This window comes from Oncorhynchus keta, chromosome 16 (assembly GCF_023373465.1).
Source record: "Oncorhynchus keta strain PuntledgeMale-10-30-2019 chromosome 16, Oket_V2, whole genome shotgun sequence".
Lineage (NCBI taxonomy): Eukaryota > Metazoa > Chordata > Actinopteri > Salmoniformes > Salmonidae > Oncorhynchus > Oncorhynchus keta.
In genome coordinates, this window is record NC_068436.1 from 4,070,101 (window position 1) to 4,097,933 (window position 27,833).

At 44.5% G+C, this 27,833-nt stretch overlaps 1 protein-coding gene across 3 annotated transcripts in view; it reads right to left on the reverse strand.

The window, feature by feature from the left end:
- Positions 1-27,833, reverse strand: part of LOC118395365 (F-box only protein 41-like) — a 113,117-nt gene that overhangs the window by 57,838 nt on the left and 27,446 nt on the right. For 2 of the 3 annotated variants that reach the window (XR_004827942.2, XM_035789110.2), the window contains exons 2-3: positions 21,640-22,562; positions 21,035-21,264 (exon numbers count right to left, since the gene is read on the reverse strand). Coding sequence is in view for 2 of the 3 variants with exons in the window: in XM_035789110.2 (XP_035645003.2) it covers positions 21,035-21,264; positions 21,640-22,242 (833 nt within the window). In the remaining variant the exon portion in view is untranslated. The remainder of the gene's footprint in view (positions 1-21,034; positions 21,265-21,639; positions 22,563-27,833) is intronic. The other variant, XM_035789111.2, reaches the window with a different exon arrangement.

A 27,833-nucleotide genomic window follows, 5' to 3' on the forward strand; every position in this document is an offset into this window, starting at 1 on the left:
TTATCTAGTGACGTGTATTTGTCGTGACAATGAGCTACTGATGAGCGATTTCATATGGAATAGAAAATGTGCTCTCTCGTCAGGACAATGTTCAGAGGAGCTAGCCAACTACACGGCTAACACAATCACTTCAAACTGAATCTGGAAATAGAGCAAACTACAGTAGCTCTATTGATATTTCTTTGCATATATCCATAAATATTATGCCGATTCATGACTTTCGACTGGCTGAGATAAGATGTCTCGTCCTGACACGGTAATCCTGAAATGGGACAGCGGAGATCAAATTTCAATATTGAAAAAGGTCGGAGAGACAGACAGCAAGCTTTATACTAATCTCTGCTGTTGCAAACCAAATGCTAGTCTAAAAGAAAAGGGGACGTGTTTAGATTATTTCTTACAGTGGAGATCAAGTTTATAAATTGCCTGGTTGGGCTGATGAGTGGATTACGTCATAGCCTTAGCCGGTGGTAACTTGTGGAATAGAAACCGGCTGGAATATGGTTTTAACCAATTAGCAACCAGGATTAGACCCACCCGTTGCATAATTCATGAATTTATAAACTGTAGGTTATTGGATGCGAGTACACTCCATTTGCAACTAACTGGGCGACCTAACTCCCTGGGAACATATGGGAAGAATGGGTGGTTTGGGGAATACAACAAAACAAACACACCCCACTTCTAACGGGAGGACAGAAACCAGATGGATAGGTGCACACATACCAGACCTGGGTCAAATACATCATGGAAAATACTGCACTTGACTTGGACCCAATAGAACACACAGTACAGTGGAGCTGGACATGAAGATTTGTGCCATCTTTAACAAGACAGTTGAATGTCACAGAATCTCCTGCTGAGGTGCCACAGACATGTCTGGACTGTTAAATGCCATCGATATCACCCCCCCGGACCATTCAACAAGGTGACCCATGGTAGAATAATTTACTCCCCACAATAGCGGAATATGGACACTGATGAATCTAATTATAGGATCATATTAAGTACCGTAAGTGAGACCTTCTGGAAGCACACACATACCAGGGGGTAATGTTGACCTTAAGGTACTGTCTCTCCAAAACACACACACACACTCCAACACAAACACACAGGAGCCGACTGATTAATGCTATCGCACTCGCTGTCCCAGTTTTATACATACATTAAGTTTCATTTCCACACAGATACTGTATCACAGCTGAATCTTTTTTCAGATTTTGCTTCTCCTCTCTCACGCAGTCTTTTTTTTCTCTCCCCTCACTTCTGTGAAACAAGCTGTATTCCCTTCCCTCATCTCGGTGGTGTGTGTGTGTGTGTGTGCGCGCGTCTGCATATACCACATCTCTGTCCTTTCCAACAACTGCAGCCGCTCCTGTCCAAACAATCTCCTCAGAAAATCCAAACAAGACGCACACAAAAAGGTCCCACTTACCGCTGGGCTTTGTCGTTGGTTTTTCACGGGAGCAAAAGTGACTACTGTCTGAAGGTTAACGTCGCACGCTCCAGTTATGAATGCATATTCCCATAATAGCGCACTACATTTGACCAGGGCCCACAGAGCTGAATAGGGTGCCATTTGTGATGCAGATTTGCCTGCATTTCCACCGCTATTGACAGTGTTCCGTGAAACCGGCACGTGGACAATAACAGTCATGTAAAACGTTCTATAAAAATAAAAAAAAGGTGTGACCACCCTCCCACTCTGTCTGCCGAATTCTCTCTTTGCTCTCGTTTTCCTTATTAGGATGTCGGTGGGCGGAGCCGGGAGGGTCGTCAGCGAAATGGGACACACCTGGGCTCGGGTGTGTCCCGGGGATAAATACACCCCCCCCATACACCGAGAAGACTCTCCACGCAGACACACCGTCTTCTGGTTGTGGTAATTCGGGTCTTCCTGTTAATTTGTTTTGGCACCTCTCAACACCCCTCATTATCACCAGCTATGCATGCATCCACTCACACTACTGACTGCACAATCCATTGTTACTTGTATATAGTTTTAATAAATATGGGTTTGTTATTTCTCTCCCTCTGTGTTGCCTCTTTCTTACGGGCTATGAGCCGGTTCGTAAACAAAAGGAAGAGGCTAGACTTGAGAGATGTTTGGCATCTGGTGAAATTAAGTGTCTGTCTTTGGGGCAAAGACATTCCAAAATGAGATTATTCAGATTAGGGTTAGAAGAAGTGTTTCATCAACATGAAAGACGTGTTTATCAAATGGGTGTGGAAATATATAGAGGTGATAAAGCTGGATCAAATGAACGTTTATACACACACACACACACACACACACACACACACACACACACACACACACACACACACACACACACACACACACACACACACACACACACACACACACCGCAGTAGTTTGAGGTTTGACAATAGCATCATCCTTTTTTTCCCCCTTTATTTAAATGGGCAAGTCAGTTAAGAACAAATTCTTATTTACAATGACGGCCTAGGAACAGTGGATTAACTGCCTTGTTCAGGGGCAGAACGACAGATTTTTTACCTTGTCAGCATGATATGAGGTCAGAGCTCATCTCAGGGTTGTCGTGTATATTTTAATCAAACTTCCAACCCGCTTTTGGAGACATTACTTCTACTATCTCATTCATGCTGAGCAGGATAGAAAAGCTAATGAGTGACTCTTCAACTAGCCCAGAGAGGATTAACATTTTCCCTGTTGCTAAAATGGCTCCAGTCACAATATGAGCTTCTCTCTCCCCCTCTTCATTTCTCGCCCTCCCTCCCTCCTTTTCTCTCTCCCCCTCTTCATTTCTCGCCCTCCCTCCTTTTCTCTTCCCCTCTTCATTTCTCCCCCTCCCTCCCTCCTTCCTTTTCACTTTCCCTCTGAAATCGACAGGCACGAATGCAATCTCACACCTGCCATTTTGTATACCTATGGTTCGTGTAGGAGTGCATTTATGTTGTGTTCCAACAGCTTTCTGATGATTCATCTTCGCTCCCCGTGTGTGTGTGTGTGTGTGTGTGTATATATATTCACACTGCCTGCTTCTGTTTTCAGTGTCACAGCTAAAGCGATCAGGAGTCAGGCCTGCCATCACAGTCACCGCCATTCTCCCTTACCTCCAGGCAGTGGGAGGACGTGTCAATAGGGGTACACACACACACACACACACACACAGGATTTCAGCAGCCACCCTCAAAAACATCAAAGAGGTCAATTTCAACACATAACAGATACAGGAGTCGAAGTGGCTGAATCAGATTTTCCTCTATATTATGGGATGTGACGGGCGTCATCAAAGGAAAAGTGCACTACTTTTAACAGGGCCCAGGGGAAAAGTAGTGCGCTATGAAGGGAATAGGGTGCCATTTGGGACACAGACAGAGAACAGAGGGTGACTGAGAGGTTGCTAAATATATACACAAATATATAATAAATGGTGTAATGAATAATCTGGTTTACACTGAGAATTGAATCCCCACTTAGAACGTGCTGTAGGATTGTGGGTAGTCCGTGTATATAGTGGTCTATTTTTGTACTATGTAGAGAATAGGGTGCCATTTTGTCCCAGAGACACAGAGTGGTAGTAGAGTTGGGTTATACTGTTGAAGAATTGGTATTCATGATACATTGATCCAAAAATGATCGGCTTTACATTTCTTTTTGTTGGAATATATCCCATCTGTCTTTTTGAGTAGCCTTTTCTACTCACTTCATCTGGATATTCAAATCGTTTTTTTTTTTTTCCCCCATACACTAGACCGATATGAAAAATAGAAAAATCTCCTTTGCAAAAGATACCGGTGCTTGAATGGTTGCAGTGAATACTTATTTGTAGTGGTCTGGTAGGTTGGAGGGACTTGAGGGGCACGCACACAGACGCACACACACACATCCCATCCAGTCTAGAGCAGACCCACCTGGGTGAGTAGAGGGAAGGAGAGGAGCGTGACCACAGATGGGATTAGAGGTGTGTGTTTGACTGATTGTACCAGTGGACGTGTGTTCGACATGTACAGTAAGTGCGCTACACAGCTGATTTGAATAATCAACTAATCATCAATCTTTGATCGTTTGAATCAGCTGTGTAGCGTCAGGAAAACATTTTTTTTTATTTTTTTAAATGCACCCTTTAGGGTCACGAGGACAGAGTTTGGGGAACGCTGATCTAATGCGTGTGCTCCTGCAACCCGGCCTCTGCAGCTATTATCCCACCAGATAGGTTTCACAAAAGAGCAGCAAGGCATTCATCCATGACAGAGCCATCGTCCAGGAGTGCGTACACGTGTGTGTGTGTGTGTGTGTGTGTGTGTGTGTGTGTGTGTGTGTACCGGAGTATCAAACCGCTGAGGATCCATGTTTCCTGTATGTCACATGGCTGATGGCTCCTGGTTATTAACTAGCCACATCAATACAGAGAGACACTCGTCGAAGTCTTAGGGGCTAAACACGTCTGGGAAGAAAACATGCTCGCAAATGTAATGCTGGAGAATATGATAAGAGTACAGTCAGCCGGATGATGACCAGGTTTTTTCTAAAGCGTTATCGTTTTTGATGAAGATATAAAAGGACAGAAAAACGGGACTGCAACTCTTCTGCCCAGCTCACTGTTAAATGCATCTCAGTCCACACTGGATCAAACTGGCAAGGCTCAAATCAGACCTGGGGCTAGAGAGATACGCCAATCCTCTGGGAGTGGAGGGCTAAGGACATGCAAAACTGAAAAGCCTCGCTCTTCTCCCGCTCTCCCCAGAAGTGTTGTGTTAATGCACTATACCACCAGACTTGGCGGACGGACGGCTCACTCTGCATAACTGAAGCTGAGTTTGATATTAGAGGAGGGGAAGAGGGTGGGTTTAAAGAGACGCACACAGACATGCATAGACACAGAAACCTGCAGAAAGAGAGAAAGGCGTACCAAAAGAGACACAGCAGGAAATCAAAAAGACACATCTCAGTAGGACATATACACGTGATGTGTCGGTTTCCTGTTGTCAACCTTAATTTAAGGCGTGACTCATCGTCTTCCTTCCAAAACTAGCACCTCCAGACAGGGGGAACAAGTCGACAAATAAGCCCACATGTTCACACCGGCACTGGGGAAGTTGAAAACCAGGTCTCCTACAGTCTTTCCTGGGTCTTACTGTACTGGGACACTAGGCCGTGTGTGTGTGTGTACACGTTTTGCTATACTTGCGAGTACCAGAAGACCTCAAGAAAAGTAACCCAACTAAAATTCACAAATATAGTAAGACATAGCGGTGTGTGTGTCTGTCTGACTGGCACAGACCTAGACAAGACATTGAGGGTGAAGTAGTACCAGACCACCTGTTTACAGGTTGGTAGGATGGCGCTAGAGGACGGAGCTTCCGTGAATCCATGCTCTCTGTTCCTCACCCGTCCTCTCCTCTTCCATATGCTCTACCCGCACACACCTGCCTCCCACACTCAGTTTCCCCATGCAGTACACCATATAATAGACTTCCATAAGGAACACAGTGTCTCAGGTGGCTCGTCCTCTAGTGACACCTCTCTGGTTGTCCACACTACAGGGCAGATAAAAAGGCATGTCAGAGACATTCATATGGAGGGGAACTGAAAACGTGTGTTATTGCATCTCGACAGTGTTCGCGCCCCAAATGACAGCATTATTCCCTTCATAGTGCATTACTTTTGACCAGGGCCCATAGAAGTGCACTATAAAATGGAATAATGGTGCCATAGAGTACCAGAATATGAGTCATAATACCCATAAAACCTAGCAGTCAAACAGGGAAATGGTTCCAAATCATTTTTTTCCCACCATTTTTAGAAACCCTTCAAATAAGGGATGTGTTTCATGTAGGCTTACCCTGGCGTAACGTTTCGTGTAGGCTTACCCTGGCGTAACGTTTCGTGCAGGCTTACCCTGGCGTAACGTTTCGTGCAGGCTTACCCTGGCGTAACGTTTCGTGCAGGCTTACCCTGGCGTCACGTTTCGTGCAGGCTTACCCTGGCGTCACGTTTCGTGCAGGCTTACCCTGGCGTCACGTTTCGTGTAGGCTTACCCTGGCGTAACGTTTCGTGTAGGCTTACCCTGGCGTGACGTTTCGTGCAGGCTTACCCTGGCGTAACGTTTCGTGTAGGCTTACCCTGGCGTCACGTTTCGTGCAGGCTTACCCTGGCGTCACGTTTCGTGCAGGCTTACCCTGGCGTAACGTTTCGTGTAGGCTTACCCTGGCGTAACGTTTCGTGTAGGCTTACCCTGGCGTAACGTTTCGTGTAGGCTTACCCTGGCGTAACGTTTCGTGCAGGCTTACCCTGGCGTAACGTTTCGTGCAGGCTTACCCTGGCGTAACGTTTCGTGTAGGCTTACCCTGGCGTAACGTTTCGTGTAGGCTTACCCTGGCGTAACATTTTTATGGCTGTGTAAATCTCTCAGACATGGTGACTTAGCAATATACAGTGCCTTCGGAAAGTATTCAGACCCCTTGATCTTTTCCATTTTGTTACATTACAGCCTTATTATCAAATGGATAAAAAAAAATGGAAATCTACACAAAATACCATAATGACAAAGAAAACAGTTTATACATTTTTTCAAATGATTTACAAAAGTTCTCAGATCCTTTGCGGTGACACTCAAAATTTAATTGACCTCCGGTGCATCCGGTTTCCATTGATCATCCTTGATATGTTTCTACAACATGGAGTCCACATGTGGTAAATTCAATTGATTGGACATGATTTAGAAAGACACAAATTGTGTCGAAGGCACAGATCTGGGGAAGGGTACCAAAACATTTCTGCAGCATTGAACCACCAAGACTCTTCCTAGAGCTGGCCACCCAGCAAAACTGAGCAATCGGAGGAGAAGGGCCTTGGTCAGGGAGGTGACCAAGAACCTGATGGTCACAGACAGCGCTCTAGAGTTCCTCTGTGGAGATGGGAGAACCTTCCAGAAGGACAACTATCTCTGCAGCACTCCACCAATCAGGCCTTTATGGTAGAGTGGCCAGACAGAAGCCACTCCTCAGTAAAAAGACACTGCTTAGAGTTTGCCAAAAGGCACCTAAAGACTCTCAGACCATGAAAAACAAGGTTCTCTGGTCCGATGAAAGCAAGATCGAACTCTTTGGCCTGAATGCTAAGCATCATGTCTGGAGGAAACCTGGCACAATCCCTACGGTGAAGCATGATGATGGCATCGTCATACTGTGGGGATGTTTTTCAGCGGCAGGGACAGATCAACGGAACAAAGAGATCCTTGATAAAAAACCTTTTCCAGAGCGCTCAGGACCTCAGACTCGGGCGAAGGTTCACCTTCCAACAGGACAATGACCCTAAGCACACAGCCAAAACAACGCAGGAGTGGCTTTAGGACAAGTCTCTGAATGTCCTTGAGTGGCCCAACCAGAGCCCGGAATTGAACCCGATCGAACATCTCTGGAGAATCTGTGGAAAGAACTGAAAACTGCTGTTCACAAATGCTCTCCATCCAACCTCACTGAGCTCGAGCTGTTTTGCAAGGAGGAATGGGAAAAAATGTCAGTCTCTCGATGTGCAAAACTGATACAGACATACCCCAAGCGACTTACAGCTGTAATCGCAGCAAAAGGTGGCGCTACAAAGTATTAACTTAAGGGGGCTGAATAATTTTGCACGCCCAATTTTTCAGTTTTTGATTTGTTAAAAAAGTTTGAAATAGCCAATAAATGTCGTTCCACTTCATGATTGAGTCCCACTTGTTGTTGATTCTTCACAAAAAAAATACAGTTTTATATCTTTGTTTGAAGCCTGAAATGTGGCAAAAGGTCGCAAAGTTCAAGGGGGCCGAATACTTTCGCAAGGCACTGTATTTGTGCCATTTATAGGGTGAATGAGCGAAACAAAATATTTAAGTGCCCTTGAACGGGGTATGGTGGTAGGTGCCAGGGCACACCGGTTTAAGTGTGTCGAACTGAAAATCTACTGGGTTTTTCACACTCAACAGTTTCCTGTGGGCATCAAGAATGGTCCACCACCCAAAGGACACCCAGCCAATTTGACACAACTGTGGGACGTATTGGAGTCAACATGGGCCGACATCGCTACGGCACGCTTTCGACACCTTGAAGTGTCCATGCCCCGACAAATTGAGGCTGTTCTGAGGGCAAAGGGGGGGTGCAACTCAATATTCCTAATGTTCTACACACTCAGTGTATCTATTGAACTACTATGTGTTTAGCATTGCAGGGACCAAGATGAAAAATGAAATGTATCGGAAAGGATCGAGTAGGAGTATGTCACATGCTAATGTAAAGGACGTCACAATGCTTCTTAGCGAGTACCACTTCCTCCCGATTCGGCTCACACCGAGGCTCAAACCCAGGACCTCTGCCCTGCTAGCGCACGTGACCTCCCTCCTGAAGCGTCTTACCATTTGGCACTACACGAAAAGCTAGCTGTTCAGTAGCGCAAGGGGCGACACAAGGCTGAGGAGGACGGGTCGCACACCCCCATATGCTACTAACAGGACGATTTCAGACAGGGTACAAATGCCTAATTAGTAATCATAGGATGTAAATGACTGTTTTGGTAATCAATGAGGTGAGCAGAGGACCAGGGAGGCCGGGACTAATGAGAATTAGACTTTGCTCATAAATCCGCTGCTAAATCACCTCCGGTTAAGTGGATGGGTGTCCAGTAGGGTCCAAGCCAGGCACCCTAAACTGTTACCACCTAGCTTATTACATTGCGGCTCACTGAATGCTAATCATTCCCTTTGCTGACCTACAGAAGGCAATTAGCCTGAATTGTAGCATTAGCATATTAGCCAACGATGCTAGCATGGACAGCAGCGCATTCTATTGGGAAATGCTAATCATCATGCTAACACACAATGGAGTGGAAGGCAAAAGGATATTCCAGGGAGCATATTTCAACAGTGCTTTCTAAAGGAGATCACAGTATGCTCTGACGTTGTGACATGAAAAGAGTGTCATGCTGACTGAAGAATAATGATCCCGATGAAGAGGGGAGGGCCAAGAAGGACAAAGGGATGAAAGCAGATAGAAATGTAATAGTCTCCAAACGATAATGATCTAAACCCCTGCTGTTCATGGATATAAAGATAGGGGAAATATACATGAACAGGATCTAGTATCTATCCATCTAGGGCTAATGACCATGATAAGAGGGGCTAATGAATAGTCACACTAGCTTACAGCCAGCCACCGTCACTTGAGATGAGACAGACAGAGGGGGCCATGTCCCAAATTACACCCTATTCCTTATTTAGTGCACCATTTTTTAAAATAGGACCCTTGGGGGTCTACATAGGGAATAGGGTGCCATTTGGGACGCAGGCCCTGACTCGCTCTGTACACCCAAGGGTCCAATAAGCCACAACAGCCACGATGAATAAGACACGGTCGGCATTCCAAATGGCATCCTATTCCCTATATATTGCACTACTTTTGACCAGACCCCTAAGGACCCTGGTCAAATATAGTGCCCTCAATAGGGTGCCACTTAGGACACAGACATGATCTTCTAAAGTGGTCCTGTTCATATGCTAATTATCACCACTGGTCAGTCCGTCTTTCATAGTTGTCATGATCACCGGTTATTAATTCAATATTATACAGCATTAATATTCATGGCGTGAAATAATTCATTAAAAGCCATGCATGACAGACAGATAGAAAATACCTTTTATAAATAGTTGCTTTGTGTCGCTCAGCCAAGTGACAAGCGCTTATTACGGATTCTACTTAGTCACCTGGATGGGACTAAGTAGATGTGTTTGTTTTACGTACACACACGCATATGCATGGAACAAATGCTTACACACCACACACACACACACACACACACACACACATTTGTACACCTGATCTATTGATCATACTGAACCGTGAGAGAGAACATGTGGTACAGAGGGAAGGAGGGAGACAAAGAAAGAGAGAAGCAGCAGCCTGTCGAGGGTGAGGTGAGAAGAGAGCACTAGAATAAAGGAGAGGCAGCGAAAGAGACAGTGAGCGACAGATGTAGGAGGAGACGAGCTAGAGAATAGAGGGTGCACGAGACCCAGGTAGCAACGAAGGACAGGGGAAAAAAATGAGTATGCCTTGATCATGATGAAGCTCATCGACCTGTTTTCAAAGCCTTCTCTCCCTGAGGTTCTTGATTTCCAAGAAACCCTAATCCAGGTCCCGGTGCTCTACTATTGGATTGAGTGCATTTTTTTTCATTTTTATGTAGCCTACCAATCCCAAAGGACAAAACACATCGTGCCCACAAATGGTTAAAAGCAACGGTTAGCTGTCCTATCACCTCTGAGTAGAAATGTCGGCCATCATTTTCTATACATTTCCCGTCGATACAACATATAGAATCGTCACCGTATGTCGACACCCCGCAGGTTCTCGCTAACACCTGCTGCCTTCAGATGTGAGTCTATGCGGTGCGTTTTGTCATATAGAATGTCATCCTACGGTCAATAGTAGGACCGGGACAATACCAGTATCGTGATACTCGTTAGTACGTGGCAAGGAAACTTCTTTAGGAAAACAGTTCCTAATGTTGGAAACAAACATTGTCATTCCGAGTCAGATTTATCCATTTATTATCCAATCTATAGCAACACATCATTTATATACAGCAGTTTTTTTTAAAGGACTAGAGAGTTCTGTCTGCTGGGTGTTTTCATTTTTGCCATGGGAATCTTTTTTCCTATATTGGCATCATCACAGCCCTAGTCAATAGAATGCTTTGACAATTCTGTCAAATGAGTCAATAACAAAAATCAAGACTCTCCTTTCTACAGATTCGTTATATTCTCGAATGCTAAATAATGGCTAAGGGATAGCGGGACTTCCTTCTCTGCTTCTGTTTGAAGCCTTGGTCTAATGGTTATTTTATGGTCTTATCGGATCATGCTAATAAGGCTGAAGAAGAGGGGATATCAATGTATTCATCTGGTTTGAGTTTCCTCTTCTGATTCTGAAACATGGGGGGAGAAGGGGAAGACCTGATCTTAATCACCTGGTGATGGCAGTATTCACACATGCCATCTTGCAAGCTCACATCAACACCTAGAACCAAGACTTGAGCTAAAGTCATTCCGACACGGTCAACCTAATTGGAGAGGTGTGTCGTAAGTCTCTCCATTGCGCCTGTCCTCTTGCTCACGCTCTCTTCAATTGGTTTCTATGCCCCACTCACTCACCTCTCCCCAAAGCCAAGGACCTGCAAATCAAACCCTCCATCATCTAAACTCGGGCCGGGGTTCATTATCAATCCCCTAACTTCCTGGTTTCGCCACATCTATGCTAAGGGCTGTAACATGCATTTCTCATAAAGTGACTTCATTTTGTGTCAGTGCCTTCGGTTGAGGTTTAAATGATTCACCTTTAAAAAAGGAGTCTGTTAAAAGGGGCAATCTAGGATTGGAACATCCAATTTGTGGACTAGGCGCATAAGGTGAAACAACGCCACTGATCGTACCAGTGCATGTGTTATTGTTTTGCCGATGAAACGGAAGAGAGAAGCATCTGGCATTGTGGTATATAGCAAAATGGAAGTACATTCTTTGCTGTTCTATCATGCGTGCAATGCTGTACTATAAGATGTAAAGTATTCATTCTACAGTCGCATAGCATAGATTTACACACCACTTTAAAATGTCAACCTTTTTTCCATATCATTAATTAAGGAAAGCGTTTCATCTCCCGTCAGTTGAGTGTGAGTCTCTCTCATTGGTGTGTGTGTGTGTGTCTCTCATTGGTGTGTGTGTGTGTATGCACGTGCATGTGTGTGAACCCACTGCTCTAAGACACTGGCTCCTCCCTACCCGGACAGTAACGCTTTGGCATTCTGGGAATGCTGCCTCGCTCGGCGCAGAACGAACCTGTTTCCACAGTAGCGTCACATCGGAGAGACATTGTAAGCCGCCCTCCTCCCTCCCACCCTCCCTCTTAAGGGAATGAGCACGGAATACGTTAGATGAAATATGGTACTGAAATTGCATCGCATTGAGAGTGGCCTTTTGATGTTCTCACTAGGGGCTCGGTCATTCACTCAGCCCACCCTGGCTGGGTGTGGGGCATAAATCACAGGGACAGTAGCGCTGACCATGTATGTATGCATACAAAATTCTCTCTGGTTTTACTATTTATAGTTACGTGTTTGGGTAAAATGAAAATGTTAGTTTTATTCTATAAACTGACAACATTTCTCCCACATTCCAAATAAAAATGGTCATTTAGAGAAAATGACAACTGGTCAAAATAACAAAAAAGATCAGATCTCTAATAATGCAAAGAAAATAAGTTCACATCCACCAGATTTCACAGTGGGTGCGAGACCTGGAGAGGCCTACAAAGCCACAGTGTCTCGCAAACACAGTGAAATTTGGTGGAGGGTCGGTGATGATCTGGGGGTGCTTCAGAAAGGCTGGAGTCGGGCAGATTTGTCTTTGTGAAGGACGCATGAATCAAGCCACGTACGAGGATGTCCTGGAAGAAAACTTGCTTCCTTCTGCTCTGACAATGTTTCCCAACTATGAGGATTGGTTTTTTTCCCCCAGCAGGACAATGCTCCATGCCACACGGTCAGGTCAATCAAGGTGTGGATGGAGGACCACTAGATCAAGACCAGACCAATCTCCAGACTTGAACCCCAATTCAAAACCTCAAATTTGATCTAGAGAAGGATGGACGGTCAAAGCCGAGCTGCTTGAAGTTTTCCGCCAGGATGGCATAAAGTCACCCAACATCAATGTGAAAGACTGGTGGAGAGAGCATGCCAAGACGCATGAAAGCTGTGATTGATAAATCAGGGTTATTCCACCAAATATTGTTTTCTGAAGTCTTCCTAAGATAAAACATAAGTATTGTGTTGTTTAAAAAAATTAATATGTACTTATTTTCTTTGCATTATTCAAGGTCTGACAACACTGCACCTTTTAGTTATTTTGACCAGTTATCATTTTCTGCAAATAAATGCTCTAAATTACAATATTTTTATTTGGAATTTGGGAGAAATATTGCCAGTAGTTTATAGAATGGGTAAATTAACATTTTGTTTTAAACATACCTAGAAATAGTACAACCAGAGAAACTGATCATTTTTCCAGTGTTTTTATTATTTTTTTTTATTTTCCAGATCAGTCATTTTATTTTATTTAACTAGTCAAGTCAGTTAAGAACAAATTCTTATTTACAATGACGGCCTAGGAACAGTGGATTAACTGCCTTGTTCAGGGGCAGAACAGATTTTTACCTTGTCAGCTTGGGGATTCGATCTAGCAACCGTATAGTTACTGGCCCAAAGCTCTAGCCACTAGGCTACCCACCGCCCCACATGGTCAGTGCTATTTAAGATGAAGATAGTTGGGTTTTTTTTTCATGAGAGCGGCCTTATTTCTATTACAGCGGTGGTCATTCATATTCCATTCACCCAGTTCAATGTAACAGCAATAGGTTTAGCCTACTTGAATTTATAATCAAATTTTCCCTAAGGACATTAGGAGGTTGCTACAACCTAGCCTATGAATGAAAGATTACAACGTAGGAGCACAAGGGTTGAGAGGGAAAAAAATGACACATTCAATTCCGCCTTGCACACTCTTGCTTGCATCTAGATGATGTAGGGTATAATCATTCGTCCAACAGTTTCAAACGAGAGTTTCTATTGCACAAATATAGGTATGAGTTCTAGTGCTGTATTGGATAGTCATAGCCAGCTAGCTAACATAGGGATGCTATGTTTGAGAGGGGTGTTTGAGTAGGCTGAACTAGCTAGCTGCATTTGCTACTTAAGTTAAGTGGGGGGAAATTAAGAGAAATCTCTCCCCCTCTCTAGCTTCCCCTTCATTTTGGAAGACATTACTTTGTTCAAAACGGTTCTGTCTTTCTCACTCCTTGCCACATTTTATGCACTACAGTGCTAGCTAGCTGTAGCTTACATTCATTCTCTGATCCTTTGAATGGCGAAAAGTTTATGTGCATGTAATGTCATTTGAAATTCCGTTGTTTCAAACCCTCTTCAGTCTGAATAAGCCCCTAGTTGCCCTGCTATCTACAACAACCTGTGCTTCTCCTCGTGTCCCTTGACCTTCATTTCAGATCACAGCAGGAAGAGTTTAATGACTCTCCCATCCAATCAACTGCGTAAACGCTCCATGAACAGCCAATCGTCACTGCTCACACTGACATGGCCCAGGCTATTATTGGACAACTTTCATTTCCCCAATCAAAGCAAAGCGCTGGCAATACAATGCAAATGACTTGGGCAATCTGCTGCCTTTTACCTGATAAGATCAAAGTGGGTTAGAAAAAGAACATCCCTCTTCCTGATTTCCTGGCACAATGTGTTTGGTTATCGAGTTGCCAATCCAGTAAACCTGAATAAGTCATCTAATATAAACTCAGCAAAAAAAAGAAACGTCCTCTCACTGTCAACTGCGTTTAATTTCAGCAAACATAAAATTTGTAAATATTTCTATGAACAAAACAAGATTCAACAACAGACAAACTGAACAAGTTCCACACAGACATGTGACTAACAGAAATGGAATAATGTGTCCGTGAACAAAGGGGGGGGGGGGTCCAAATCAAAAGTATCAGTCAGTATCTGGTGTATCTATCATGGACTGCACCAGATTTGCCAGTTCTTGCTGTGGGATGTTACCCCACTCCTCCATGGAGGGATTGGGGGACTGATGGAGGGATTGTGCGTTCCTGGTGAAACTCGGGCAGTTGTTGTTGCCATCCTTTTACACCTGCATTGTTTGCTGTTTGGGGTTTTAGGCTGGGTTTCTGTACAGCACTTTGAGATATCAGCTGATGTACGAAGGGCTATATAAATAAATTTGATTTGATTTGATTTGATTTGATCCTGTACCTGTCCCACAGGTGTGATGTTCGGCCGTACCGATCCTGTGCAGGTGTTGTTACACGCGGTCTTTTAAGGGAATCGTTCAAACATTGGCACATTCTAAGATTCGATGATAGTATCGGTAATGTGTTTTCGGACCTTCCCTTGGTCATATTCTCGCGGGGCAGAAACCTCAGAGATCAACTGGTAAACTCTGATTTACCACCCCAAGATATCCCTGTACAATGTGTATTTGCACAACTACTGGATGGAATCTACAAGCTGTGCTCAAAGCAATGGCACTTATAAATGTAGATCCTTCAAACACCCACAAACAGGGAAATCGACCCCAATCGAAGGTGTTATTACGTGCTCCACTAAGGCAGTTATTTATCTTATAACTTGTCCTTGTGGTAAGAATTGTGTGGGTAAAACAAAGTGCGAAGTAAGTCCCAGAGCATCTTTGCACCATTAGGTGCAAAAACTCGACATGCCCAGTTGCGGCCCACTTTTTGGAAGAAAACCACTCGATTTCGTCTATGTTATATTGGCATTGAACATGTCACCCTCCCTAGGAGAGGGGGTGACCTCGACAATTTGTTGTTAATATCAAGAGGCTGCTTGGATCTTTAATTGAAAGACCCTTCGGCTCCCTTCAGTCTCAACAGACTTTGATCTGAAGCCATTCTTGTGATTTTGCTATTGTAAATGTTTGTAGGCTTATGTAGTCAAATTGTATCTATGATCGTACGCTATCCATTTATATTTTTTGTATGCTATTTTAATATGAGAATTAACCTATGATATCAGGTCACACCTGGCCATGATTACAGACACGTGACTAAATAGGTGTGCCTTTCTTTCGCCTCTAGGTTACACGTGGTCTGCCACTGCGAGGACGATCAGCTGTCCATCCTGTCTCCCTCTAGCGCCGTCTTAGGCGTCTCACAGTACGGACATTGCAATTTATTGCCCTGGCCTCATCTGCAGTCCTCATGCCTCCTTGCAGCATGCCTAAGGCACGTTCACGCAGATGAGCAGAGAACCTGGGCATCTTTCTTTTGGTGTTTTTCAGAGTCAGTAGAAAGGCCTCTTTAGTGTCCTCAGTTTTCATAGCTATGACCTTAATTGCCTACCGTCTGTAAGCTGTTAGTGTCTTAACGACCGTTGCACAGGTGCACATTAATTGTTTATGGTTCATTGAACAAGCATGGGAAACAGTGTTTCAACCCTTTACAATGAAGACCTGTGAAGTTATTTGGATTTTTAACAATTATCTTTGAAAGACTGGGTCCTGAAAACGGGACGTTTCCTTTTTATATACATATATAAATAAAATAGCAAGGAGCATCTTGAGAAGAGACAAATTATGCCTAGGTTTTCAATTCCGATCTGTGAGTCTATTAGCGAGCACACACACACACACACACACACACACACACGTGATGAAACATTGAAATTACTGGGAAGGCTCAGCTTAACTACATATCACATTACATTTGTATCCTGAGGCAACACTTTAGTTGCGTAACCCTGAAATGATTTATGTTATCGCAAATTAGTCTAAAAGACCCTATTTCGGACTGTAGTGGCTGACTGTTGAAGTAAAGAGGTTGACTTTCTCCGCTTGCCTATTCTATAAATGGTTGAGTTCTGATTGAATACAACAACGATTGCAATCGTGGTTGCTAGAAAATTATACCTTCCCTTGACAAGGACATCTAATAACAATAATAATGCTTATATTAGGCCCATATAGTTATCATTTTATGTAGAAAACGAGCTAAACCAAATTTTCAAGACACTAGACGGTTCAAAAATATCATAAAATTATCATTTAATACGACAACTTGTATATCTCCCATCATGCTGAGAAGACGCAGCGGCCATCTTTTAGCCATCGTCAACCACACCGCTGAGTCATCTTTTGCGGCTTACCCTGAACATTCACAGTCTGTGATGCACTTTTTCCATCTCTGCAGCTAGCCTACATTTCAGTGTCAGAAAGACCTTACTGTTGAGTTGCCAGCTTTTCTTCCACGCAAGGAGAGCCAATGGGTCGCATCCCAAATGGCACCCTAGTCCCGATGTAGTACACTACTTTTCAACATGGACCATAGGGCCCTTGTCAAAAGTAGTTCAGTGCATAGGGAATAGGGTGCCATTAGGTACACATCCAATGTCTTTGGCATAATGGAGAAAGTCAAAACAACTCAGACAAATGGTAGTTGGGTCTATGACCTTCGTAGAGGGTGCCTTAGCGACAGGATATTCATCACTCTTACAACGACAACAGTCATTTGGCAGACAAACTTTACCCAAAGCAAGTTAAAGCATCCATCAAAATAAGGAGGCTGAAACAACAAGAGCTAGAAAAAGAGAATGTATATCAACCAAGATAAACCAAGCTTAAAAAAATAATATTTAAAACTTTTTGTAAAACCTTTCAAAATAGAGTGATATTACCACTGTGCTGGGATAGTCCCATCTCATAATACCTGAGATGTTGGCCTTGGGCCTCCGCTCTCATATACAGACACTGGCAGGCTGTGTGTGCCTGTGTGTGTTTGGTTTTACTATCCTTGTGGGGGCCAGAAGTCCTCACGTGTATGTGTATATATGTGTGTGTGTGTGTGTGTGTGTGTGTGTGTGTGTGTGTGTGTGTGTGTGTGTGTGTGTGTGTGTGTGTGTGTGTGTGTGTGTGTGTTTACTATCCTTGTGGGGGCCAGAAGTCCTCACGTGTATGTGTATGTGTATATATATATATGTGTATGTGTGTGTGTGTGTGTGTTTTTACTATTCTCGTGGGGACCAGAAGTCCTCACGTGTGTGTGTGTGTGTGTGTGTGTGTGTGTGTGTGTGTGTGTGTGTGTGTGTGTGTGTGTGTGTGTGTGTGTGTGTGTGTGTGTGTGTGTTGTTTACTATCCTTGTGGGGGCCAGAAGTCCTCACGTGTATGTGTATATATATATATATATATGTGTATGTGTGTGTGTGTGTGTGTTTTTACTATTCTCGTGGGGACCAGAAGTCCTCACGTGTGTGTGTATGTGTGTGTTTACTATCCTTGTGGGGGCCAGAAGTCCTCACGTGTATGTGTGTATATATATATATATATGTGTATGTGTATGTGTGTGTGTGTGTGTTTTTACTATTCTCGTGGGGACCAGAAGTCCTCACGTGTGTGTGTTTGGGACCAGAAGACCTCGCAAGGATAGTAAAATAAGGAAAATTCCAAGTGGAGACATTTCACCAGTCCCCACAAGGAAAAAGGCTATTTTAGGTTTAGGGAAAATAGGACATTGAATGGGAATCAATTGTTTGTTCCCCACATTAAAACTGTGTGCGCGCTGTGTGCATTGTTATGTCCGGTGCGATGGCAGTAATGTGGCCATGATGACCTCCCAGGCCTTGCTCTGGAGAGTATCTATCCGTCTGTCTGTCTGCAGACAGCCGACCTATTGTCTAGCCCTGATTAGCAGACTGACTGCTGAGTTAGAGAGAGGGAGGAGGTATAGGCAGGCAGAAAGAGGAAGGGGTTGCTTTAACATCCTACACTGTGCAATGATGCTCTCTGTGCCTCTTCTATTAACGTTCCAATGCATCATTAATGCTCGCTGAGCTGAACTTACAATGCCAATCATTTTCATTTCAAATCAGGGAGTCACCATTGAGACTGGTGTCTCTTACAACAAAGCCCTGCATATACAATTTCATAAAACACATCAATAATCAAATAAAAATAAAAAGCTGAACATATATTGAACAGACAAAACTAAATGTACACAAAACAAGTCAACAAAAACATTCTTCATGATAAGAATCCTCTGTTCACTGCCCAAGGGACACTAAAGTACCTACTCAAAATGTATTTTGGAGACCATTCCAAACATGTGGAGGAAGAAAACGAAAAAGGCTGACTCACCTAACTGTAGAGACCAAAGGAGTCTCCAGAGTTATCAAACCTGTTCACAGGGTTGGTTAACTTGTCATTTCAAATCTTGACAGTGAAGTTAGGCAAGTCGGAAGCTTGCAGAGCAGGGCTTCGCAAAAAAAAATAGAAAAATGCAATGACGTGGGGTTAAAAGTAGAGGCAGCTGCACTTTGATAAACAGTTTCAGCCTAATCTAGAACAGGTAGAAAGGATGACTGCACAATCTGCTTCCTGCTGACTAGACACACAGTATATATTTCTGTAAAAAAAAAATAGCCCGCTTTCAATCTTGGTTTAACAAGCTAATTCGTATGTTTTATAAACTGTAAATCATTAAAGAACCATCCGATGACTGAAGACGTAATCCATCTAAGTGAGACGATCTTACTCGCATGAAACAAACCCTAAACTGAACCACCACAATAAAGTGTGTCAGCTATGCTCACGTTCCCCGTTCACCCGGAACGAATTAAGTGTAACGAGTATGCCTTGTTGAAGCTGTCCCAAACACAGTAGGCCAGGTGGTTTGAGCCTTTGTGATACTGGTCCAAAGTGTCTCCTAATGGCCAGATGTTGCTGTCCAAGCTGCACTTCAGCACTGAGTGACATGGAGACGGCAGCAAGGCCACATCTGGAGGAACCGGACGTCCACAGAGAATCGCACCATCGAGAGAGAGAGAGAGAATCGCACCATCTAGAGAGAGAGAATCGCACCATCTAGAGAGAGAGAATCGCACCATCGCGAGAGAGAGAGAGAGAGAGAGAGAGAGAGAATCGCACCATCGAGATAGAGAGAGAATCGCACCATCGAGATAGAGAGAGAATCGCACCATCGAGAGAGAGAGAGAGAGAGAGAGAGAAAATCGCACCATCGAGAGAGAGAGAGAGAGAGAGAGAATCGCACCATCGAGAGAGAGAGAATCGCACCATCGAGAGAGAGAGAATCGCACCATCGAGAGAGAGAGAATCGCACCATCGAGAGAGAGAGAATCGCACCATCGAGAGAGAGAGAATCGCACCATCGAGAGAGAGAGAATCGCACCATCGAGAGAGAGAGAATCGCACCATCGAGAGAGAGAGAATCGCACCATCGAGAGAGAGAGAATCGCACCATCGAGAGAGAGAGAGAGAGAGAGAGAGAGAGAGAGAGAGAGAGAGAGAGAGAGAGGAGCGTAAGAGAGCGTTGTATCATCCATGTCAGGGTCACTGTTCTGTTTACCCTCGGAGTTCAGCCAATGCGTCAGTAACACTGACACAGCTCTGGACAACTGTGTGAACAGGGAGAGAGACCAAAGCACCCAGCAGCCGTCATCAGCTGTGAGTTATCCACAAGGGTCCAGGCAAACACACATTCACACACACAGAGTTACGGACACAAACATCACAAAGTTAAAGTCAAACAATGTGATGCCTCCTGACGGTTTGGCAGGAAAACCAGGGTCCAAACGTTCTCGGTACGTGGCACTAACAGCTTCTGTATATTGACTCACTTATCCACAAGGGTCCAAGATAAACAAAACTCACACAGGGATATCACAGCCACTAAGAATATACTGTTAAGCTAAACCTGTACAGAATATTGTCTGACTCACTTGCAACAGTAAAGAGCTACAGTAGTAAATATAGTAGTAAATACATCAAAGGTTTACAGTAGGCGCTATTATCAGACTCACTGCTGTTTGTGGGCGAGCTCATACTGTAGGGGTGTGTCGAGTAGTCGGACAAAACAAGTATTTTATTTGCAGATTAGGCCATTTTCCTACGATTCTAATCCGAGAATTTCTCTTTCAAAAATATTTATCGGTTGGCAGCGCGCAACTTTCAATCAAGTGCAAGGTGCTAGATGGCCCTAAGAACTCAACTGGCTAGTTAGCCTGTCTGTAAAGGGAAGGGCGGGCTGTACGTTTACCCTCCTTCGCCGATTGGATAGAGCGAAGTTATATTTCTCAGTCCACTTGCTTCACTTGCATGTTTCGGTCTGATCATTTAGATAGCTGCTGCATCCTACTACAAAACATCAGAATTCAAATGGCGAGGACGTTGGTTAGTTTGCAAGCTATCAATAGGCATAATATCTAACAAGCAGGCCGAGGGCAGGGGGAAAAAAAGATGAACCGCTGATGCACATTCTGACTGAGTAACAGCAAACTTTTCTGCCTGACCCACTTGTATAAATACATGTATGGCCAGATTGGCAGAACCCCTATCCTACTGGTAGTAACAGTACAGCTCCACTAAGCCTATACACTAAAAGGTAAAAACACCATATTGTGTGACTCACTGTTGTTTGTGGGTAAGCTCCTCCTCCTTGCTGACCAGGTCCTGCTTGAGGTTGGCCAGCATCTCCACCGAAACGTCCACCTGGCGGGAGAGCTCCGACGCCTTGTCCTCCAGGTCCTGTTTCTCCTGGCCCAGCCGCTCGCTCTCATGCTTGGCCCGCTCCAGCTCGCCGCTCTTCCTCTCCAGCTCCGCCTGCAGCCGGCCCACGCGGGCAGCTATCTTCTGCTCCACCTGCAATGGAGGAGGGATTTTGGTTCCAGTCCAGTGGTGGTGATGGGAAGTACTTTTTCATTTGAGTGTCTTGGAACATATGTAAAAATATATATATATAAATTAAGATTTTTTTTATTTATTATGGAAAAAAGGGGAGAAAATACAAAAATATATGTTTTACTTTTCTCTTCCAAAGACGGGTAGTGTTGGGAAGAAATTCAATTAAATCAGGTGTTAGTATTAGTATTCCAGAACTAGCCTGATTCAATTAATGAGCTTCATGTGCTTGGTGATTAGGTGTGGTAGTACTGGTATGCATTGAATAAATGGAATGGCTCAGGGCACTCAAGGAGAGGTTTGGGAAACACTGAAATAAATAAATAAGATGATTACCATTACCTCCTCTGAGAGTTTCTCCAGCCTCTCGTCCAGCTCCAGACGCTCAAAGGCTCTCGCCTTCAGCCTGGCCAAGCCCTCCTCATAGGCCGCCTCCACCGCGCTCGCAGCCACATTCGCCGCCACTGCCACGGCCGTGCTTTGGTTGCCGTGGGAGCCGCGGGGGTCCCCGGCTGCGCTCATGGCTTTCTTCACAAAGATCTCCCCCAGGGGGAACTCTACATTGGGGATGTAGCGAGCCGCAGCGTTGGAATTTGTGGATAAACCGCCGAGGTCGTCCGGGCAGGGAAGCTCGCGGCACGGGAAGCGGCGCTCCTTGAAGTCCCTGAAGGCAGAAGGCCGGAGTTGAAGACCGTCGAAGGGGTCGTTAATGTTGTTGCTGCGGTTAATGCCGGGGACAGAAGGAGCGAGGAGAAGGTCTCCGTCGGCCACCAGGGGGAGTAGGGCAGCTGCGTCGCACACGCTGTTGGACTTGGAGAGCACGTAGAGCGTCTCGTAGGTATGGTTGTACTCCAGATGAGCGCGGAGGGAGGACAGCGACCGGAAGCGCTTGTGCTCCCCGCAACGAGGACAGCGGTAGGGCAGGTCCAGAGAAGCCATTCCGCGAGAGGCCGGGGGGGGGCCCTCACGCGGCACAGCGCTCAGCGGCGCCGATACGCCGCGGGCTTACTACTCACCGAGTACTGGGCGGATCTTCTCATGGTACAAAAATGGGGGCGGTGAGATGAGGGTGGCGGTGGGAGTTAGATGAGGGCGAGAAGGAAGAGGGATGTCTGAGGGAGGCGAGAAGACGACCAAAGGCCATTCACGCCATCACACATACTGGAAGTCTGACACACACACACAGATTCGGAATCTTCTTAGGTTGTCGTTTTGTTCCTCTTGTCACCGTTACTTCTGCCTCACCATTACCTTTGGCCCTGAAAGAAATAGCGAAAGAGAGTTGACATTATTTTCAGTACTTATATAGACAACACTTTTTTTGCCTTGGAATGTAATGGTGCACAATGCTATTGCAAAAACTAAAAAAACAAGTGAGCGAGCATCTACTGCATCTAGCATGAGCTACTTTTTAAAAGAAATGTAACACAGCCGAGCTACTCTTTTTTTCTAGCTTCAAATAGGCCCATTCTTCTCCTCTGCAACTCTTCCCCAGCTCCTTAGTGCACGACTACTGCCTGTCTCTCTTAAAGTATGTGTTCTTTCTTTATACCTTGTAAAATAATGGTTAATAAAAAAATATAAAAAATAATCTGATTTTTTCCCCAAATTATATATATTTTTTCCCCAACTTATGTTTTTTCCCTTGTTTTACATTTTACATTTTTACTCAACATTACAATTGTTCATAGCGAAACAACGAAAGTGGATGTTGAGTCGATGTCATTGCTTCAATCATTAGATGGTAATTCCTCAGTGCAGAAACAATCTTCAGATAATGTTTTTATCTGCAGATGATGTATCGAGCTCAAAAAAGGAATGGTAAAAGTATGCAAATCAGGGAGTCAAATTAACATCTTTCACATATGGGATTTGACTTTCACCAAGAAGAGCCGTATAAAAAGAGCAGTTTGTTCGCAAACAACCCATCCCTATTGGCTACACAAGGAGTGATATACAAACGCCCGCAACACACAGACAAAAAGTGGGCAATATTGCTGGGAATTAAGTGGCAGATATTGTGTAAAGTATGGCTTTTTAAGCCAATAGTGTCTAACCAGGTTATGGGATAATGTCAATGTTGCGTTGACTAGATGGTAGGTGGGAGCTTGCAGTGTCTGATACTTGTGCGATTTGTTTCAAGACAGTTTGCAGTAGAACACGTGAAAATTGCACGTACTTTCAGAATTGTTTGGCGAGCTACTGGTAGCTTGCGATTGACCTGTTGGTCTACTGAATCATTGTATTAAGTCATTTGAGTTTGATATAGTTAAGATCTAACTAAAGCAATGGTCACCAACTTGAGTCAAGATCACCGAGACAAAATGCAAGCTGAAATCTACCGCACATCATTTTTTTGTTTTAAGCTAGCCGTTTCACATCCGTTACATGAGCTTAATAATATATATATTTTGTTGACTGATGGCATGCATCTGATGGTCAGTCTGAGGGGAGGGAGGTGAGCAGTGATGAGGCTGCCTCTCACTCTCTCTCCCTCCGCTGAGAAAAGGGGACAGTCTTCCAGCTGATGGCGAAATGCAAGTCGCACTGCATTATTTCTGCCTCATGCACCAATTCATGTTGTTACTCATATGACCAGAAAAAGTGAAATACTCCTCGATATATAAAAAGACAAGCCTTTAATAATAATAATAAATAATAATAATGCGAGTTTATCAGAACCCTGCTCATTCATTGCAGCTGGTTGTAGCGTGAGTGGAATTGGGGAGAACGTGCATTTCATGGTTTATAAAAGTTGACAGTGCTGAATAACAACTTAAACATGAACTTACTCAAACAGCAGCTCTTTGCTGTATTCGTTGAGTCGCTCTTGTCATGGTTTTAAACGGGTTTTTAAACTCGCAGCACCAATTTTACTTTGCGTTCGAGGCTTCTTTTACAGTCAAAACTGTGCAGATTGGAAGATCTGAGCTATCCGATTGGCCAGCTGTAGACCTATATGTGCACTTGATTTGCTCTCTGGGCCTGCCGGTTAAGCGGAGTTCTACCTTCAGAGACATCAAATGGATCCAAATAGGAACACTGAATCAAGTGCATCAAGAGCAGCTACGAAGGCAAGGCTTTATCGTTGTGTCTTTACACAAATGTTTTGTGATCGACTAGGAATGCCTTGGAGATTGACCAGTCCCCGATCGACCGGTTGGTGACCACTGAGCTAAAGCATAGCGCTAATTGAAATACAGCCACAGAAAGCACGGATGCATTCACAGGTTTCCTAAAATAACAAATCTACATCTCAGCCCACAAAAAGTGCTTGTTTGAGTCTGTTTGTTGAGGCAATGTGCTGCCGAGCCAACGCTGGAAACAAGAACAGACAGCACAGCATTGTGTCCCAAATGGCACCATATATGGGTCCTGTTCAACAGTAGTGCACTATATAGAGAATATGATGCCAGTTGGGACAAGCCGTTTTAGAGGGGACAACTGACAGGCTGAGCTCATTTTTAGAGACATCTGACATTTCAGTGAAACAAGGTCGAGAGACTGCCGAGGATGGAAATTGCTGCTGAATGAAAGATGAATCATTTCCTTGCCCTACCCTTCCCCTTCAGTGCATTGGCTTATCAGTTTATTTATTACCTTTTGGTTAGCAATAAAATATAGAACGAGAGACATCTTTCGATCCTATCCTCCCCCAATTATAGATCAGAACGAGATATGATTTTGTTAAAGCTATTTCACTAGACGAGCATTATCGAATGCAGCTCCATTTAACTAATAGCCTACCAGGCTAATTCGATTATTCCTATACACAATGGATAAGGGTTTTATAACAGCTAAGTGACCCCCAGAAACACACAGACCAGATGGACACAGCCCGCTATAACAGACGCAAGTAGTGGAGAGAAAAAAAATAAAAATCGGGAACTCCTGCCAGATTCTCTTTGTGTATGGAACGGAGAGTCTCTCTGCCCCCCTTCCCCTAGGCGCATTCCCTCGCTCTATCACTCCCTCACCGTCGCTCTCTCTCTCTCTGCATTCTGAATGGATAGACGTCGGGGGCGGAGAGGTAAACATTGGGCCCATTAGTCTGTTTATTTCGGTTTACCGCTGTCCTCGCTCGCTACATCTTCAGGGCGACCACGCTAAGTAGCCAACAATGAAGTCGAGAGGGTCGACCCGGGGTGCGTGTCTGGTTTACCCCTGCCGCCACGGTCAAAGCCTCACAATTCTGCTCACTTTGTGGTCTCCTCACTCGACCCGGTTTTTTTTCTTCTTCTTCTCTGCCCTTCCACTGCAGGCCTTTGATTCCTGAATTGTGCCTGTCAAAGTCATCCCAAATCTAGCGCGGCCCGTGTTGACAACGACCATATGATTTGGCCAAAACAGAGATGGGACCTGGCTTATTCCAGACAACGAGAGTCGATGAAAACAGCACCCAAAAGGACAAAAGAACTTCAGACCAAGCACGTCAAATCTGATCCCTTTCCTATTTTAATTCATTAATTTAGCTATGAATATCTCAGACAGTCAGCGTAACAACAGCAGGCTACAACAGTAGGGTCCATGTTAATGGCATTTAACAGTCCAGTGAGCCCACCCAGCCATCTGCCAATTAGAGTTCGGACGCAGAGTGCGAGCAGTTGGCCCGCTGTGGTGAACGTCACAACCGCAGGCAATTAACCTGAAAGTGATGCCCCTCGCTTAATTGAATCGAATTAATTATGCATGGCATTTCGTTGGTTTTTCAGGAACTATTGTGGCGTCCCCTGTACCGTCTGATCTAATGAGTGAAGCACGTTTAGCTTCAGCGCAGATTGTCTGCTGGGCTAAAAAAAAAAAAGTCCAGCATGTGAGACGTTGAGGTCAGATACTGTATAATATAAGTAGGGGGTACTTGTACTGAATAACAAGGAGAGACTGGTGGGTTAGAGTTTCAGCTAAATCAGATCTGACAGTATTGATTGTGGAATTGACTGGTGGCCCCAATTTAAATACATGGTAAAAAAAAAACTAATCCTCAGCCACATTACAAAGCCTTATGAGGATCTGTTAATAGGTGAGAGCAGCATTAGTGTGCTGCTGCCATAGAGACCAGCTCTCCACACACAACCCCCTGAAGCACTGCGAGAATGTCAACTCGCATATTGCAGCGCTGACAAAATGTTCATGACGTGGGACTCTGAAAATAATGTGGGCAGCACAGCCGACCTCTAACCTCACCCTAGCGAAATAGCTCATCGTGCTATTTACCCTTGAACAAATCGCTTTCGTTATGATTAGCTTGTGCCGCGTTAGTGGCGCTGCCATAGATCGGCATGACGAGCCGGGACAAAGAAACCCCATCAGCGTGCCTCCCTATTCAATTGACATGTCTTCCAGACACTGATTGTGTGTGCGTTACAGGTCTGAGACCCAACGAATTAGGCAGAGTGGGCTTTTAGGCATTCAGTGGAGGGGGATTAGGCATGAGGCTCTACAATGCTCATTAACATACTAAGCGGGTATGATAGTAGGCATAATAGCCTGGGCACAGACGCATCCTGACTCAGATCAGAAGTGTTCTCATACACCGCGATCCCTAGACCAGTGCCTGGGTTCAACAAGTGTTTGTTGTCTTTCAAATCGTTTTGGCGTGTTCACCTGAGCTTGCCTGGAGTGTCAGATGGGCAGGGTTTGCATTTTTTGGGGACTACTCTATTAGTTACATTTCTGCCAGGTAAGCTCAATTAATACATTTTTGAAAGAAGAAAAATGACAATTTTGGAGGTCTGGATCTGAGGTGATGTGTTGTGCTCCCTATAGACTAAAGTAACAATGGAGAAACAAATGCACTATATGGCTACAACCCAATTCTCCACAAAATGTGCACTTTCTTGCATGGATTTAACAAAATGGTGGAAACTCCCACCTTCCAATGCACACCATTTCATGCTTTTAAATGAAAGGGAATTCCCAAGGGCACACTTCTGGAAAAAGAGTGGGAAAAATCATCTAGAATGGGAAGAGTACTGCCAGAGTAGAACGCTCATTAAACCAGGAAGGCCATGGTCAGAGACGATAAAAGACACACCCAGAGAGATTTAATTGGCCAATTGGGTGGGAAGGAAGTGAAGCAGCTTGTCAGTCACGTGTCACTTCCTTTGACAGGAATGCAATCGTTGGCATCCCACTGGCCTGCTCTCACAGTAAGAACTCACTTGGATGTACAGTACTGCTTTAGCATAGATAGACACGTGCCACGCGCACCCCGGAACGGTTTACCCACACACTTTCTCTTGACACAAAATAGCCCCTTCTAAAGCATTCTCCTCAATAACTGACTGTGTACACATCCAGTTCCAAACAGAACAGGAGACCGAGATGAAGCAATCTGATGCGCCAATGACACCACAGGGAGATCCTGTCGATGCAGTGTTTACCTCAGTCAAACATAAACACACTCAAGCTGTAGCCCACTCACTGCCTGCAATATCCCCCACCCGCCTGCAGTACATGCAATCGTCATATACAGACCCGGGTTCAAAGAGTATTTGCAATTGGTCATATACTTTCGCTTCAACAGGTGT